A 17,682-nucleotide genomic window follows, 5' to 3' on the forward strand; every position below is an offset into this window, starting at 1 on the left:
AACCGGTTTATGTTATCTACAGATTCCAGACATTGTATGGAAAAGCACTGTGGACATCCCTGTCCTGTTCTGTTCCATTCTGATTACCAGCGCATGCAGCCCCTGGTCACGTACCCACGGCTTGCTCAATCCATCATGACCCTCTCACGAGGGCCTTGCAGTGAGCTGAGATCGCGCCACTGCACTCCAGCCTGGGCGACAGAGCGAGACTCCGTCTCAGAAAAAAAAAAGAGTTGTCAGCCCTTAAAAGGGACAGGAATTGCTCACTCAGGGAGCTCGGGTTTTGGAGACGTGAGCTCGCCAATGCTCCCAGCTGAATACAGCCCTTTCCTTCCACAACTTGGTGTCTGAGGGGTTCTTGTCTGTGACTCGTCCTGCTACGTTAGGAGACTATAATGGCACACACTAGGGGAAGACTATGCAGCCGTGAAGAGAGTGAGGTTTACTGTATGTGTGAGAAGAGCCACCACGAACACCATGCCCTGGATGGAGCAAACGAGAAACTGGCTGGATGAGGTGGACGAGGGGGCCTGGGGCCAGCCTAAGAACTGGCACCTGGCCCTGCAGGCAATGGGGAGCACGGCAAGGCAGGGACACGATCATCACAGGAACCCACAGGCATCTACAGAGCAGACAGACTTTGGGGAAGAGGAAGAAAGGCCGCTGCCACCCTCCAGGTGAGCTGGTGAGATGAAAGCAGGAAAGGAGGTGACTGATTTGTGTGAGCCAGACACGGTCCTGGCTGTCACAGAGTTGGACCGAGGGTTTAGGATACAGAAGGCAGAAAGGACAGGATTTAGGGATGAAACGCATAACAGCTGGGGATGGCAGAAACCTCTAGGGCTGTCATTTCCAGCCGGCTCAGCAGAGTGGATGGGCGGTCTGGGGAGAACAGGGAATCAGGAGGCAGGTCGGCCTCTCCATTCCAAGAAGAAATCCCAGGCTGCCGGGCTGCTCCCCGACGGAGGCCCCCGGAGGCCTCTGACAGAGCTTCCAGAAGTCCCAACCTTTCAGAGACAGGGTAAAACCTGCCCTCTCCCAACTGTGCACAGCCTGCCTCTCTGCCAGCCAGATTCCCAGGAAAGAGGTGGGACTCCCTGCCCAGCCCTGAAGCGGAGCCCAGGACATGAACGTAACTCAGTCAACAAGCAGAGCCTCTACAAGGCTGGGCCCTGGGGTGGGAGGCGATTCAAACTCCAAGCCGGCTCCCAGAGACCACCCTCAAGAACATTGCAGGGGAAGGGAAGAGGTCCCAGTGGAGGGTAACACAGAGGTGTCTGCCAAAGGTGAGGGGTGGGAAGGGAGTCATTCTAGGCAGGAGGAGTTGCAAAGGGACAGGCCCAGAAAAAGGGAAGATGGAGAGAGAAGAGGGAGGGGAGTGGATGGGAGTGGTCTGCTCCGGGAAGGGCAGGCAGTTCCGTAAGACTGTGGCCAGAAGTGGGAGAAGGAAGGTGGAGAGGGAAGCAGGGCCAGATCCAGCCAGTGGGCCTTATCTCCTCCTTGGCTGAGTTCGTTTACCCACTTCATTCATTCAAAAAGAATTTACAGGCCAGCGCGGTGGCTCATGCCTGTAATCCCAGCAATTTGGGAGGCGAGGCAGGCAGGTCACGAGGTCAGGAGATCGAGACCATCCTGGCTAACATGGTGAAACCCCATCTCTACTAAAATACAAAAAATTTGCTGGGCGTGGTGGCGGCGCCTGTAGTCCCAGCTACTCGGGAGGCTGAGGCAGGAGAATGGCATGAACCCAGAAGGTGGAGCTTGCAGTGAGCCGAGATCGCGCCACCGTACTCCAGGCTGGCTGACAGATCGAGACTCTGTCTCAAGAAAAAAAAAAAAAAAAAAAAAAAAGAATTTACAGAGCGCTAAACAGCACACTAGGCACTGTTCTAGATCCGGGACAATATGGCAGTGGCCCTCACAAAGGAGCTGTTCTGGTAGAGGTGACTTCGAGGAAAGCCACAGCCCTAAACAAGGAAACAGAGTAACATCATTTCTGGCAGGGGTAAATGCTAGGCAGAAAAGAAAACGGAAGGATGAATCGAGAGTGTGCAAGTGGGAATGGGGTGACCAGGGGACATAATTCAGCTGAGGTCTGAATGACAAGGAGGAGCTGAAGACTGGGGAGGGAGCCCCAAAGAAAGGAGAGTGGCCCCACCCCCCCCCACAGGCAGGAGCTAACTGCACAAGGCAATTGTTTTGCTAATAAGACCACGTTAAGAAAATTAGCCTTTTTTTTTCATTTGTAAAGAACTCATTAGTGAGTTATATTTTTAGTTCTCCCTCCTGGGGATTAGCAATTGGGCGGGGGAGGTTTGTTGGGGCTGATGGGGAGGACTCTGGATTCCTGCAAGAACCTGAAAAGATGCATGTGAGAGGGAGGCGGCAGCAGGGGAGCGGCACCCACCTGCTCCGGGAGGTCATGTCCGGGAAGAACTGCACGAGAGCCAGCAGGTTGTGGTGGTGGTCAGACACCCAGCTCAGGGTGCAGCACAGTTCCTGGAGCTGCAGGAGAGGGGCACCCCATGGGCTGCAGGGGGACGCTGCCTTCCCACTGTTCTCGCCTCCCAGCCCGCACAGGGGAGTAAGTGGGCAGTCACAGAGACCAGGGGCGTTCCGATGACCTCCAGGCAATGCCATCCCCACCCAGGGCACTCTAGGGGCCACCCTGGTCCCTCGTGATGAAGCTGTGAGGACCAGACTCTGGGCATGTGGTACCTTCCCCGGCCACTCCTGGATGTTCTCCAGGAGCAAGAGCAGAAGCTGCTGGAGGTCAACCTTGGGCAGCAGGCGGAGCCCCATGTCCAGGCCGGCGCGGCACAGCAGCTCAATCAGTCCCACGAGGTTCTCGTCAGTGTAGGCCCCCGGCTGGGCCTGGGCACACAGCGCCAGAAACTAGAGAGAAAGAAGAGAGCAAGGGTGGCCAGGCTGTGGGGGAACGGGAGAGAACTTCGAGGACCAGTTCCCTGGGAGACACGTCGGCAGGAGGGATGGTACTGTGAGCTCCGCGATCACGCTGGATAGGAGCTCAGGAAACAGTGAGGCCAGGATTCGAGGCCCCTGCAGGGCCCTGGGTGGCAGGCACAAGTGTGGAGAGTGTGTTTGTCAGAGGTGTCTGAACTAGAGCGACTCCATCTTGAATAGGGGCTGGGTTAAAATAAGGCTAAGACCTACTGGGCTGCACTCCCAGGAGGTCAGGTGTTCTTATAGGAGAGAGGAGGTTGGCGGAAAGAGGCCGGCCAGATACCACCAAAACCAAGATGATGACTAGAGTGACCTCTGGTCGGCCTCACGGCTCATTATATGCTAACAATGCATTAGCATGCTCAAAGACACTCCCCCCCCCCCCCCCCCCCCCCCCCCCGCACCGTGACAGTTTACACACACCGTGGCACCGTCAGGAAGTTACCCTATGCTGTCTAAAAAGGGGAGGAGCCCTCGGTTCTGGGAATTGCCCATCCCCTTCCTGGAAAACTCATAATTCACCCCTTATTTAGCATATAATCAAGAAATAGCCATAAAAATACTATACCAGCAGCCCTTGGTAGTAGGTGCTCTGCCTATGAAGTAGCCATTCTTTATTCTTTTGCTTTTTTTTGAGACAGAGTCTTGCTCTGTCACCCAGGTTGGGGTGCAGTGGCTCGATCTTGGCTCACTACAACCTCTGCTTCCTGGGTTCCAGCAATTCTCCTGCCTCAGCTTCCCAAGTAGCTGGGATTACAAGCACACGCCACCACGCCCGACTAATTTCGGTATTTTTAGTAGAGATATAGTTTTGCCATGTTGGCCAGGCTGATCTTGAACTCTGAACTGCAGGCGATCCACCCGTGTTGGCCTCCCAAAGCGCTAAGATTACAGGCATGAACCACCGTACCCAGCCTATTCGCTTACTTTCTTAATAAACTTGCTTTCATTTTACTCTATGGATTTGCTTCCAATTCTTTTTATTTTTGAGATGGAGTTTCTCTCTTGTTGCCCAGGCTAGAGTGCAATGGCGCAATCTCAGCTCACTGCAACCTCCACCTCCTGGTTTCAAGCGATTCTCCTGCCTCAGCCTCCATACCTGGCTGATTTTTGTATTTTTTGTAGAGACGGGGTTTTGCCATGTTTGCCAGGCTGGTCTTCAACTCCTGACCTCAGGTGATCCACCCGTCTCAGGCTCCCAAAGTGCTGGCATTACAGGCATGAGCCACTGCGTCCTTTTTTTTTTTTTTTTTTTTTTTGAGACGGAGTCTCACTGTGTTGCCCAGGCTGGAGTGCAGTGGTGCCATCTCAGCTCACTACAACCTCTGCCTCCCAAGGTCAAGCAATTCTCTTGTATCAGCCTCTTGAGCAGACTGGACTACAGGTGTCCACCATCACGCCCCGCTAACTTTTTTGTAATTTTAGTAGAGACGGGTTTTTACCATGTTGGTCAGGCTGGTCTGGAACTCCTGACCTCAAATGATCCGCCTGCCTCAGCCTCCCAAAGTGCTGGGATTACAGGCATGAGCCGCCATGTCTGGCCCCAATTCTTTCTTGTGCAAGATCCAAGGACCCTCTCTTGGGGCCCACATCAAGACCCGTTTCCCGTAACACGGTTTCTGTAGCATCCGGCCCACAGCCAGCACAGTGCCTGCCGTGGTGCTGAGCTCGCCAGAGATTCTCCGTGACGCTCCCCAATTAAGCTGCTGAATGGGTCTGAACTACAAGCTGACAGTGCCCTGGGTGAGGCAGGCAGCTCAACTCACCTTGTAGATGTGGCCCAGGCTGATGTCCAAGGCCACCTCTTGGGGAGCGTCCTGCTCCTTGTTCTCACTCAGGCCAGCCTCGCCTGGAAGCACCCTGCAGTAAGACAACAACAGTGACGATGGGAAACCCAGTACAGAGCATGGGAGCAGGAGGCGCAAAGTGGGGCACTGCTGCCCTGAGGCTGCTCATCTGCTGGGCACAGCAAATCCCTCCACACAGATGATCTCACGTCGTTTCTGAGGGCCAGGAATCCAGGGGCAGCTCCGTTGGGTGGTCCTGGCTCGGGGTCTCTCAGATGTTGCCCTCAAGATGTTGGGTAGGGCTGCGGTCACCTGAGCCTGCCTGGGCTGGAGGGCCTGCCTCTCAGTTCACTTACCTGGTCACTGATCCGCAGGCCCCAGGGCCTCTTCGCAGGGTTTCTCCACATGGCCACTGGTTCTCCAAAGCCAGCGGTGAGAAAGAGAGGGAGCGAGAAGATGCCCAGGACAGAGCCGCAGCCTTCCATAACCTAACCTTGAAAGTGACATTCCCATCTCTTCTGCTGGTCACACAAGCCAAACCTAACTTGGTGGAGGCAGTGGCTACAGAACCGCGTGAACTCTAGGAGCAGGGTATGCATGCAGGGGGCTCCTTGGGGACTAGCTCCCACATGTTACCACTCAGGGGAGGCCTCCAGCTTTGGTTTTCCAGCACTTGGAAACCAGAAAATCACACCTCCAATCCCCGCAAAGTCCTCGAGTCCTCCCTGGGTCTGCTCCGCAAGGCTGACCCTGCATACACTGCAAAGTGCTCCACGTGGTAGCTGTCACGGGGGCTGCCTCACAAGACAACAAGTATGGCAGAAATCAAAATAGAAACAGCCCTGGAAACCTCCTCCAAAGGTGTCACCCTGAGCTGATGTGCTGTCTGCTGACAAGCCCAGCATGGCGTTTTCCCGAGTGCTGGACCCAATCTGGCTGAGCACCAGGTGATGTAAGAGGCCGGGGCTGGGAAAAGAAAAATCCCCCCGCTTTAAAGATCAAGCCACACACAGGGTGGTGAGCAGCTTAGTTAGCGGGGCCTTGGTGGGTCTTACTGGATGGCAGTCTCATCACCCTTCCCACAAGCCTCCCTCCCAGGCATGCGCTCACAGGATGAGAGCCTGGGCATGATCACCTTCACCCTTTCTGTGACCAAATGAACACTGTTGATTTCAACTACGTTAAATGAGCTTAGGATGAGGCCCCCTCTGCTGTCTCACCCACTTCTCCACTCTTAAGAAATGGCTTAAGGTTCCTGCTAACAGTGGTAAGTGAAGACACTGACAATAACCACACTGCCGATGACAGCAGGCTCCAGGCAGCCTCCTGGCACAGGGAACAGCGCTGTCCTACAGCTCCTGTGAAGCCTCTGCTCTTCTCCACTTGGCGCTGAGCTCAGCGGGGAAGGAGGAGATCTGTCTCTGAGGTACCAGGAAGTTGGTGCCAACAAACCAAATTTGGTGGGGGAGTGGAGACGGGGGCTGGGCTCAGTCCTTCTCCCAGATTTCAGCATTTATTAGGGCCACAACTGAATGGGTGAGGCTGGCATTTGCACATCTGGGCACAGGCTGGGCCCGTGCCAGTATGTGAGGGGGAGCTCTGGTTCGTACCAGCCTTGAGCGTGCAACACGTGCACCCACACACGGGTGTTTTCAGTTTGTCAGCATAGGCAGCCAGCGTCGATGACAAACATCTGCAGGAGAGAGATGCTGCCAAGGGACGTCGGAGGTGTGAGGTGGTGACATGTGTTCTCTGAGCTGGAGAGGGGAGTGTGGCTGTGGGGAGAGCCCTGACTTCCTTGGAAAGAAATGTCAGCCTTCCCAAGTGAAGGCCTGGCTGGCCAGAGTTCCGGAACTTTGTGGGCCCATGGGCTCATGGGCAATATAATGGGGTCCTCTAATCCGTGCCCTTCGAACTGCTGGCATCTGCGGCTGCCGTTCTGAGATGCAGCATTGGACGATCCCCGATCAGCTGCCGGCAAGCGGCTGCCAGCAAGGGGTCACAGCCAGGGAATTCAACGGCCTGTTATCCCTGCTCCCTTCTTGGGCTCAGCAGGTTAGAGTGAGCTGATGGTCCCACCATTGGACTCTATGAGCAAAGCAGCTTCATCGGTCCCACGCTTGGCTCCAGGGTCTGTGGCCAGCACCCAGGAACTGGGTTTCTGTCTCAGACACACTGTTCAATACTCATTAACCTTATGAGGGACATGTCACTGACCTCTACCCAGGTCTCCGCATCTTCTTCCCCCAAAAGTTGAAAACATAATGAAGTTACCATCTGCATGGCATTCCGATGTTCTCAGAGGGAAGACGGCAGGTACGGTGTATGAGAACCACTGCCACCTTAACCAAGAGCTGCCTCCTTGGTTAAGTTGCCCCCGCGCTTGATAGGACGCCCGGTCAACGTGTTAACTGTCGTGTATTTCCCCCTTTGGCCTCTGCACCAGGCTGCTCCTTTGAAAACCAAGTGGCTGGCGGGCCGCGGTGGCTCATGCCTGTAATCCCAGCACTTTGGGAGACCAAGGCAGGCAGATCACTTGAGGTCAGGAGATCGAGACCAGCCTGGCTGACATGGTGAAACCCCACCTCTACTAAAAAAAAAACAAAAACACAAACAGAACAAAAATTAGCAGGCATGGTGGCATGCACCTGTAATCCCAGGTACTCAGGAGGCTGAGGCAGGAGAATTGCTTTAACCCAGACGCAGAGGTTGCAGTGAGCTGAGATCGTACCACCGCACTCCAGCTTGAGCAACAAGAGTGAAACTCTGTCTCAAAAGAAAAAAAAGAAAAAGAAAAAGAAAACCAAGTGGCCAAGGCTTCTGGCACCAGGCAACAGCTCCAGGCTTTTGGTCTTCAGCGGCCAGGCCTGTGCATCGGAGCAGGCTCTAACCTCAGCTGGGCTTGGCAGCAGGAACAGCCTTGGAGGACCATGCACAGCTACCTAAGGACCTCCCTTGTGCTCCTGGGGGAGACGGGGGCACCTGGCAAGGCCCATTCTGTGTACCAATGTGGGCACGAGCCCCTCTGAGGATGCTGACGAGCTCCCCCACCACCCTCTTCCCATTCATATCCACGCTCCATCCTTTCCCCGAAATGCCCTCCCATGTCCCCTCCCCAGTCTCATGACGGAGCAGAGGGCCACTGTTTCCAACAAGGTGGATGCCAGGGGATCTGCACGGCCTAGCTGTGGAGGGACTACATCTTTCTGAACGGAAATCCAGAAGCACTAGATAGGAGATGGTGATGGCCTTTAAGGAAATCCGAGACTAGGAAGAAATGGTGGAAGACTTGTCTCAGAGCGACTAGAGACACAGCCAGTCACGGTGGGGCCATGCACAGGTGTCTTGAGTCCCTCATTTTAAGCCCTGGCCATTGTGAGGTGCTGAGGGTAGCCCAGGAGAAGCCCCCAGAGGCATCTGTTCCCCTGGACGGAGGCATCCCTGGAAGTCAGCAGAAAAGAGACGCCCGGGCGGAGCCAGCTCGCCCAAGACAGCCTCTGAGCTGGTGAGGAGCCAGGACAAGAAGGACCACAGGGAGAAGACGGCCTGCTGTGGGGTTTCTCTTGTGGCCCATGCATCCATGAAGGATGCTGTGCCCTTGGGGAGGAGATGCTGGAACCTCCTTGATGCTTCCTGAATACCCCAGAGGGGTCACCCTCCGATCCATGACACAATCAGCAGTCCAGGAAACCTACCCAGGCATTTTCGCCCTCCTCCTACCCTGAGGAAGACACAGGGTAGGAGCTCCAAGCAGGAAAGCTGTCCCCCTGAGGGGCTTGACAGGTGATCCCCAGCCTGCTCCCAGAGCCAGGGGCAGGGAACTCACCCCTGTGGCTGTCAGTCAGGTCCTTGAGGGCAGTTCTGAATCCTCTGATGGGAAATGGTGTCAACAGCCAGGCCAACTTCTGGGGCCCAGAGGTAGATGTTAAAACGGTGTGTCTGGGACACGACATGAGGCCCTGGCAGCTCCCTGGGCCCTGATCTAGGACAACACAGCCCTGCTTTCCTCCCACACAAAGCTGAACTGCGTCTGGGAAAGCTGAAGTCTGCGTGGTGGGGTTTGTGTTCCCAAGTACTTAAGAAGATGTGTTTAAAGGGCCACAGTTCTCATCCCTCTTGCCCACTCTGCCTCTGGAGACAACAGACTCGTCTCGCAGCATGAAGGGCAGGCCGTAGTCAAATCCTGGGAGAACCGGGAGGCAGTGGGGGAAGCAGCTCTTTACAGAGTAGAGCGAGACCTGGTGGCTACGTCTCCAGTACCGCCTCCCACTCCCAGGAGGACACAGGGACACTCATCACAGCAGTCACAAGTGGCTCTTCTGGACTCCACGGCCCCTGCCTGCCTCAGACGTTCATTTGTTTTTCTGAGTGTAATTCTCTCCCCCGCTCATCCAAGACGGTGTGCGACTGCAGCTCTGTGCCAGGAGGAGGCAAGCGGCTCATTACACCAGACATGGAGCTGCGAGCTCCGGGAGGGAAAGGGGCAGCAGCGCGGCAGGCTGGTACATGTGTGGGGTATTTATAGCAGAGCTGAGTGCGGTTTGGCTTGGCAGACAATTGCTAAACACAGTCGTGGAACAGGTTCTTAGGAGAGCTCCCACTTTCCACGCAGAGGAACATCTGCCCGCGGAGGCGAGGGAAGGCGGGCCTGGCACCTCCTGGGGCTGAGAGATTGTCAGCGGGAAGCACGGGGTGGGGGGTGGGGAGAGTCCCATACAACAGCCCCTCCAGGCTTCAAAACACTCTGCTCCATCTCAAATCACCTTCTCCAAGGGTTCAAGAGAGTCTGGATGTGCTAAAATGTGTAGAACAAGATGATGATATAGAACACTTTTACGACCTTAAGCAAAGTCACCATCCGCCCACCAGAGCTACTTATGCATCACGTGACGCTCCTCCCCGCAGGCAGGGACCAGGCACAGGCAAATGATCATGGCTGTCCACCAGCAAGCCAGCCCGGGGCTCAACGGGGGCACTCACAACACAAAACTGAGGGTTGTGGGAACGTAAAAGCATGCCCTGCTGTTCCCAAGTGGATACTAGGTAAGGGGCCAAACAAGTGGCTTGAAGAGACTCAAGGGACTGGGATGTGTCTGCAAGGATATTAACCAGGCTTTGAAGTCTGGGTTTCACCAGAGAGCAGCAGGCAGTGGAGGCTGAGTCAGAAAGTGCCAAAAAAAGGCTCATCCATCCCGGGGGCTTCCCATCTCCCCGAGGCTGGGAGCAAGGAAATTCCTTCTTGGTGTGATACTCAGATCCACAGGTGGTGGTGTGTGGTTGTTCTGCAATTCCCTACACATGGGATAGAGCCTGAGTCCAGCACCTTCCAAACAAACAAGACAACAGGTGGCTGGGTGTGGGGTGGCTCTTATCTGTAACCTCAGCACTTTGGGAGGCCGAAGTAGAAGGATCCCTTGAGCCTAAGAGTTCAAGACCAGCCTGGACAACATATGGAGACCCCCCAACCTCTACACAAAATTTAAAAATTAGCCAGGCGTGGTGGTGCGTGCCTGTAGTGGCAGCTACTCAGGAGGCTGAGGTGGGAGGATCACTTGAGCCTGGGAGGTGGAGGCTGCAGTGAGCTATGATTGTACCACTGTATTCCAATCTGGGTGACAGAGAGAGACGCTGTCTCTTAAAAAGAATGAAAGAAAAAGGCAGTGAGGAAGGAGAAGTACTCACCTGCCACCGTGCCAAAAGGGCCCCAGAGGGTACAGGGCGGGACTGTGGGCACCCAGGCTGTGGAATGCCTCCCTGACCTCTTGCAGTGAGGGGCACCACAGGTGCATGTCTTCACCTGTCAGGCCAAAGGGGAGCAGAGAGTTAGAGCGGGGAACGGAGGGCAGGGCACACTGCTCCCACGAAAAGGGCTGGCCATGACCCCTGGCCCAAGGTAACCAGTTTTTGCCTTCTCTGACACCGCAGGTATTATCTGGGGAAATGAAGCAACTGGTGGTTTCCAAGCACTTCCAGAGCTTTGTGAATGTCAATGTTTTCCTGAATGTTCTCTTACCTGGTCTTCAAGGTATGGCTGCTCTTGGGACAACTGCTCCCTGACCATCTGGCCATCCACATCAGGCAGTGGTCAGGGTGCTCGGCTGCCCACAGCCAAGTGGCACGAAGAATCCTGTGCCACAGGCCCTGAGCTACAAGGCTCACTGGACACCAGGTTCACATCCTTAGACTCTCTGCGGCAAAGCACTGAGGCTGGCGCTCAGCCCACTGTGGCCTCTGCAGCACTCTTGCTGCTGCAACATTTAGGTGTCCCTGGTCCGCCATCCCTGCTGGGAGCACACCTCGCCTGCCTCCCACAGCCTGGGGTGTGTCTCCTTAGCAAGTGTGCGCTGTGGGGACCAGCTTCCCCTGACCGATTTAACCGAACATCCATGATAAAGTCTGACCACATCAGCCAGGTGCAGTGGCTCACACCTGTAATCCTAGCACTTTGGGAGGCCGAGGCAGGCAGATCGCCTGAACTCAGGAGTTCGAGACTAGCCTGGGCAACATAGTGAAACCCTGTCTCTACTAAAATACAACAGAAATTAGCCGGGCATGACGGCATGCGCCTGTAGTCCCAGGTATTCAGGAGGCTGAGGCAGGATAATTGCTTGAACTCGGAGGCGGAGGTTGTAATGAGCTAAGATCGGGCCACTGCACTCCAGCATGCCAGCCTGGGCGACAGAGTGAGACTCCGTCTCTTCAAAAACAAAAAAAAAAAATCTGACCACATCAACGAACAGGAAGAACCTTACATACTCAGGAGATTTTTTTCTGTCAGACTACTTAAGGACATTCGTACAAGCAGGAGAGGAGAAACATAAAAAAGAATGTGTCCAGGCGTCTTCTCTAAGGATGGCTGCCCAAGACCTCCCACCCCACGTGTTCTCTGCACTGTGAGCTCCCACACCGCATCCAGGAGCAGAGCCTACGTTTCCACACTGCTCTCATTCCTCAAGATTATCTGACTTAGCAGTTGACTTGCTTCTCCTTCTGTCTCTCCCCAGTACAACAGGAGTCCCGCAAGGGCAGGGGCCACATCCGTGTTGGTCATCTCTACAGGCCCCACGCCTAAAACCATGGCCAGTGCATGGAAGAATCAGAACGAACGGAGAGAATCCAAACCAAATCTGACCAAGTAGTACACAGCTAAGAGGGTGCTATGTTCTGAGTGTTTACGTGCCTCCAAAGCTCATATGTTGAAATTTAATCCCAAGTGTGATAGCATCAAGAGGTGGGGCCTCTGGGAGGAAAATTAGGCCATGAGAATGGAGCTCTCACAAATGGGGTCAGTGCCCTGATAAAGAAAGGAGGTCTGAGGGAGCTGGTTGCCCCTTTTACCCTTCTGCCACATGAGCAATTGGCCAGAAGACCTCATCTCTGGGGCAGAGAGCAGCTCTCACCAGGTGCCAAATTTGCTGGCACCTTGATCTTGGACTTCCCAGCCTCCAGAACTGTAAGCAATAAATTTCCCAGTTTATAAATTACCCAGTCTAAGGTACTTTGTCATAGCAGCTTAAATGGACCAAGACAGGGAGACTGACAAGTCCTAAGATGGGCTGGCAGTATCCAGGAGGCAGATGTTAAATTTGACAGCGGGTAGGGCATCAGAATCAAGAACCTGGAAGCTGGGTGAGGGACACATCAGAAGCACATACTTGAGCCTTCACCATTCAGGAGGGTGAGCGCCCCACCCTGAGGACCCACTTCAGCACACTCCACTGTGTTCAGGAACTAGCCAGGTGAGGAAGGTAAAGAGGCAAGCTAGAGGAGACCTGGACCTCAAGGAGCTCTCACAGTCTAGGAGGAACAGAAGCCAGATCAAGAAATACACGTCAATGTCTTTATGCAAAAATCAAAGCAGGTAAAAGGTACAGAGCCTTCTCCGAGGGGCGGGTGTTACCTGGGGGTGGTGGGGGGACAAGACAAGGAATATGAAATGTGGAAGGTGGAATGGGAACGTCTCTTTTCTGACAGAGAGACAGAAAAGACGGAGGCAGGGCAGCAGAAAGCAGCATGGCATGTCCAGACAGAGGCAGAGCAGGCACAGAGCAGGGACGGCTGCAGCGAGGTGGGGACTTCTGCAAGGACCACTGCAAGAACCAGTTTCCTAAGCTCACTGGAAAGTGCTGGCAGCAGTCCTGCCCAGCTGCAGTGCTGGCAGACGGCAGGATGGCGGACAGAGGGTCTCTGAAACCTGCCCAGAGACATTTCTTCGGCAGGCATCGAGTGTCTCTCTTTGGAAATGTATATGGGTCGAGACTTACCAAACAAGTAATTAGACTCTTAGAGGAGGAAAAACTTTCTTGTTTGTTTGTTTTTCCTCTCTTGGGCAACGTAACAAGTAAAGAGTGGTAATGATACCCCTTACTCGCCTCACAAACGAGCTGGGAAGAATGAAGTCTGCAAAACACAATGAGACTCCACTGGGAAGAGAGAACTGTTCACCAGGGCCTTCGGGGGACTGTGCACGTATGTGCATGCACCTGTGGGCGGGCAGATGAACTCTCCAGGGAGGGGAAGACAATCAACCTAGGGCGAGGCCCCAGGAGGCCCAGGTGGGCTGGAACCTCCTGCCAGCAGCCTCAGACCCAAAGGGGGTAGTGCCTGCATCCCCTCGAGATCCCCGTCGCAGCCCACACAGGGGCATCTTCTGCTGTGACACCCCCTGACTCACAGGCAGCAGTGCCCACTCTGCCAGCCTCCACCCGGACACCATCCCGTCCCCCCTTCTCCCACCCAGCAACCGCTCCATGGAACAGCACAAGCCAGGCCAACGTGTCAGGAGCAGTGTCAGAGGAGGGGCCTGGGAGGCCTCGGGACAATTGAGTCCCCATCAGCAGCCCTGGAGGCTGGTGACTTGAGGACAAGAAAATACCACTCCAGAGCCCGTAATTAACACTGTCTAGAAGTGGGCCATGCCCTCAGCTTTTCCTGAGCTCTGTTTGTCCCCATGAGGGCTTTCTGGAGAGCTGACACAGAGGAAACTCAGACGCCAGGCTGCCAGGCTCCAGCTCCCCAATTCAGTACCTCCAAGCACAGAACAGTCGTTTTAGGTGATGCCCAGGGGAGCACCGGAGCACTGTGTCTTTTAAAATGCCAGCATGGGCTGGGCATGGTGGCTCATGCCTGTAATCCCAGCACTTTGGGAGGCCGAGGTGGGTGGATCACCTGAGGTCAGGAGTTAGAGACCAGCCTGGTCAGCATGGTGAAACCCTGTCTCTACTAAAAGTACAAAAAAAAAAAAAAAAAAAATTAGCCGACGTGGTGGTGGGCACCTGTAATCCCAGTTACTTAGGAGGCTGAGGCAGGAGAACTGCTTGAACCCAAGAGGCGAAGGTTGCAGTGAACTGAGATTGCATCACTGCACTCCAGCCTGAGCAACAGAGTGAGATTCCGTCTCAAAAAAAAATAAATAAAAAAGCCAGTGTGAACAGCCCAAAGCCTCCGGGCTCTGTGTGGGGGCCGTGACTCTGCAGTCGTCCGTTTAGGTTACTCTTCTGGGATGGAACTGACGCTTGGGGGTGTGGGGGGAGACAGAGGAAGAAAATCGTCAGGCCTAAAATAAAAGTGACTTTTCCATCTGTGTCGTGGAAGAAGCTGTTAATTCACTACCGTTCTCCTGGCACCCCTTACATGGAATTGGAAATCCATGCACATCCCAAGAACCTCTTTGGCCACTGGAAGTGCCAGCCTCGGCTCCAAGACCACGCTCCTGCCCCACTTCTGGGCCTCCCTCATGCCCCCCTATTCTCATCCTGGGCCTTAGGGTTTTGGCAGCAGGAGATGGAGTCTGCAGGCTCTGTTCTTATTCTCCCCAACCCCCAAATCAAACAGCGAATGAGCTTTGGTGGGTGGCTGCACTGGGAGGGCCAAGCAGCACCATCTGCCTGAGTTCTCGTTCTCTGAACCCGAGATACCATAGGAGGAGGGGAGGTCCCCATCAGCCTTAATGGCAAGGGGCCAGGAGGCTGGTTCCTAAAGGAAAGCAAGCTACCCACCCCACTGAGTCCGATCCTAACTGGAGTACAGGCCTCACAATGTTTACAGGAGGCTTAAAATCCAATTCTTTCGTATCCTCCCCAATCTAACCACTTATCTTCCTGCAGCACTTTTGTACTTACATTTAAACTTGTTTCAATATTGCCAGCTTTAGTCAATTAGCTTTAGCTTTAGTCATTTCAACTGTGCATTCACTCAGCAAATGGCAAGCAAACACCAGGTGCCATTCTAAATGCCGGGGACCCAGCGGTGAACAGAACAAAGCAGCCCTGCTCTCAGGGTGCTGGCGCTGGGTGGGGGACATGCAACACACACACGAAAGATACATACACACAATGATGCTGGTTGGCATCCGTGGCTTGGAGGAAGGGTGGTCAGGGGACGCTGGAGCACCGAGGGACTTGGGGAGCCTGGCAGAGACCTGAGGCCAGGGAGCACTGCTGTCTTCTAGGTTGAGCAAGGAGCCCAGGGTGCTGGAGTGGGTGCAAGGCCCAGGGGCTAGGAGTGAGTATAGAGAGGCAGGTGGGGGAGAGAGAGAGGCAGATCAGCTGTTCTGGAAGACTCGGGCAAGGACCAGGGATGAAGAGAAGCCACAGGACTTGAAAACAGGGAGTGTCATAATCAAAGGGAGCCAGGTCCTCAACAACAAAAAAAACCAACAAAATCCTGTATCCCCAAACTATGGCATGTCCATTTCTGATTTTAAAAACATGCACATTTTGTTGCTCCTGATGACAGTGTGAGCGCAGGATGCAAGCAGACCAGCGTTCTCTCAAAGACTGACGCTGCCTCTCCCTGTGAAAACCGTGAGTCTAGGGGGACTGAGAAATGCTGACCACTTGCTGTTCCTGGTCTCTCTTTCACCGGCTGTTCCTGGTCTCTCTTTCACCGGCTCTTTTCCAGACCTGTACCCACTTTCTTTTGGAACCTTCTTTTTGTTTCTTTTCTACTCTGCAGCCAGCTCCGAGGGTGCCTTCATTTTCCTGTTTCTCCCCACTCACCCTGAGCCCAAGGCCTTTTCTGTGGTGCCGTGAACCACCTCCCTACCTTGCTGTAACCAACTCTGCGCCCGCCAACACCATCTCTATAGGCCCCTGGCCTGCTTATTCATAGGAATGTGTACAGGGCGGGTGATGCCATCCCCAGGGCACCTCTCCATTCCCCTGCCCTTCCGTAACTCACACCACTGCCTGGTGTCACCTAATACCAGCAAGCACTCGAGGCCCCCGGTGTCTGGGACAGAGCGACATTGTGCCAAACCACAGAACCACTCATATCTGCTAGAATTAGGTTTGGCTACAAACAACAAAAAGGACCAAAATCAAAAAACAAAAACAAAAAGAAAAAAACCCACCCGGTCTTCAAAAAGCTAGAATTTTATTCTTTGACAAAAAAGAAGTCTGCAGGTAGGCAGGTCACAGCCAGTACAGAGACCCCACTGTACCTACAGGATCTCAGGAGCCCATCTTTCCGACGCGCTGTTCTTAGCATGTGCCTCTCATGCTCAAGGTCACATCATGGTCCAGCACGGCTGGTCGAGGCCCAGCTGTTACGCCTCAGCTCCAGGCAATAGCCTTCTCGCTTGGCCACCTAAGCATGCATTCTTGGTTGTTTTTAAGGATACAGGCTCCCTCAGTATGACTCAGGAAGGTAGTAGTAGCAAACTACCCTCCCGAGTTTGGAAAGCAAAAGGTTCAGACTGATTTAGACTTAACCGAAGAGTTTTCCAGTGATGTCCACGAATGAATGATCTACCAGATTCTCTCCCAGTTCGGATTTTTGGGTTTTGTTTTTATTTTTGTTTGGAGACGGAGTCTTGCTCTGTCGCCCAGGTTGGAGTGCAGTGGCTTGATCTCGGCTCACTGCAACCTCTGCCTCCCGGGTTCAAGCGATTCTCCTGCCTCAGCCTCCCAAGTAGCTGGGATTACAGGCGCACATCACCACACTGGCTAATTTTTTGGTATTTTTAGTAGAGATGGGGTTTCACCATGTTGGCCAGGCTGGTCTCGAACTCTTGACCTCAGGTGATCCGCCCGCCTCGGCCTCCCAAAGTGCTAGGATTACAGGTGGGTGCCACTGTGTCCCGCCAGCCCCAGTTTGGATTTTTGAACTGGAGGGTTTTGGAATATGCCTGATCTCTCGAATATTATGAAACAGAGAAATCAAATGCTAGCAGGGAAGTGGAGCAACAGGAACTTTCTTTTTTTTTCTGAGACGGAATCTTGCTCTGTCTCCCAGGCTGGAGTGCAGTGGCGCGATCTTGGCTCACTGCAAGCTCCGCCTCCCAGAGCCACAGGAACTTTCACTCATTGCTGGTGAGAATGTAAAATGGAAGTTTTGGAAAATAGTCTGCTTGCTTCTTACAAAGCTAAACAGACTCAGCCGGATGCAGTGGCTCACGCCTGTAATCCCAGCACTTTGGAGGCCGAGGTGGGTGGATCATGAGGTTCAGGAGATAGAGACCATCCTGGCTAACACAATGAAACCTCGTCTCTACTAAAAATACAAAAAAATTAGCCGGGCATGGTGGCGGGCGCCTGTAGTCCCAGCTACTCAGGAGGCTGAGGCAGGAGAACGGCATGAACTTGGGAGGCGGAGCTTACAGTGAGCCGAGATGGTGCCACTGCACTCCAGCCTGGGCGACAGTGAGACTCCATCTCAAAAAAAAAAGGCTAAACAGACTCTTACCATACGACCCAGCAATTGTGCTCCTTGGTATTTCCTCAAATAAACTGTAAATTTACGCCCACACAAAAAGCTGTACATACATGTTTATAGCAGCTTTATCCAAAATTCTCAAACTGGAGGCAAACAACACGACCTTCAAGAGATGAACAAATAAACTATGGTGCAACTATGTAACGGAATATTATTCAGCAATAAAAAAGGAAGGAGCTATCGAGCCACGAAAAGGCACAGAAAAACCTGAAAT

General features: G+C 53.8%; 1 protein-coding gene across 2 annotated transcripts in view; it reads right to left on the minus strand.

Annotated features, from left to right (window-relative positions):
* Window positions 1–17,682, minus strand: part of FAM178B (family with sequence similarity 178 member B) — a 98,039-nt gene that overhangs the window by 42,882 nt on the left and 37,475 nt on the right. For both annotated transcript variants that reach the window (XM_073023235.1, XM_073023234.1), the window contains 4 exons: window positions 10,434–10,548; window positions 4,731–4,824; window positions 2,719–2,895; window positions 2,408–2,505 (listed from right to left, as the gene is read on the minus strand). In XM_073023235.1, the coding sequence (XP_072879336.1) occupies window positions 2,408–2,505; window positions 2,719–2,895; window positions 4,731–4,824; window positions 10,434–10,548 (484 nt within the window). The remainder of the gene's footprint in view (window positions 1–2,407; window positions 2,506–2,718; window positions 2,896–4,730; window positions 4,825–10,433; window positions 10,549–17,682) is intronic.

This window comes from Chlorocebus sabaeus, chromosome 14, assembly GCF_047675955.1.
Source record: "Chlorocebus sabaeus isolate Y175 chromosome 14, mChlSab1.0.hap1, whole genome shotgun sequence".
Taxonomy (NCBI): Eukaryota; Metazoa; Chordata; class Mammalia; order Primates; family Cercopithecidae; genus Chlorocebus; species Chlorocebus sabaeus.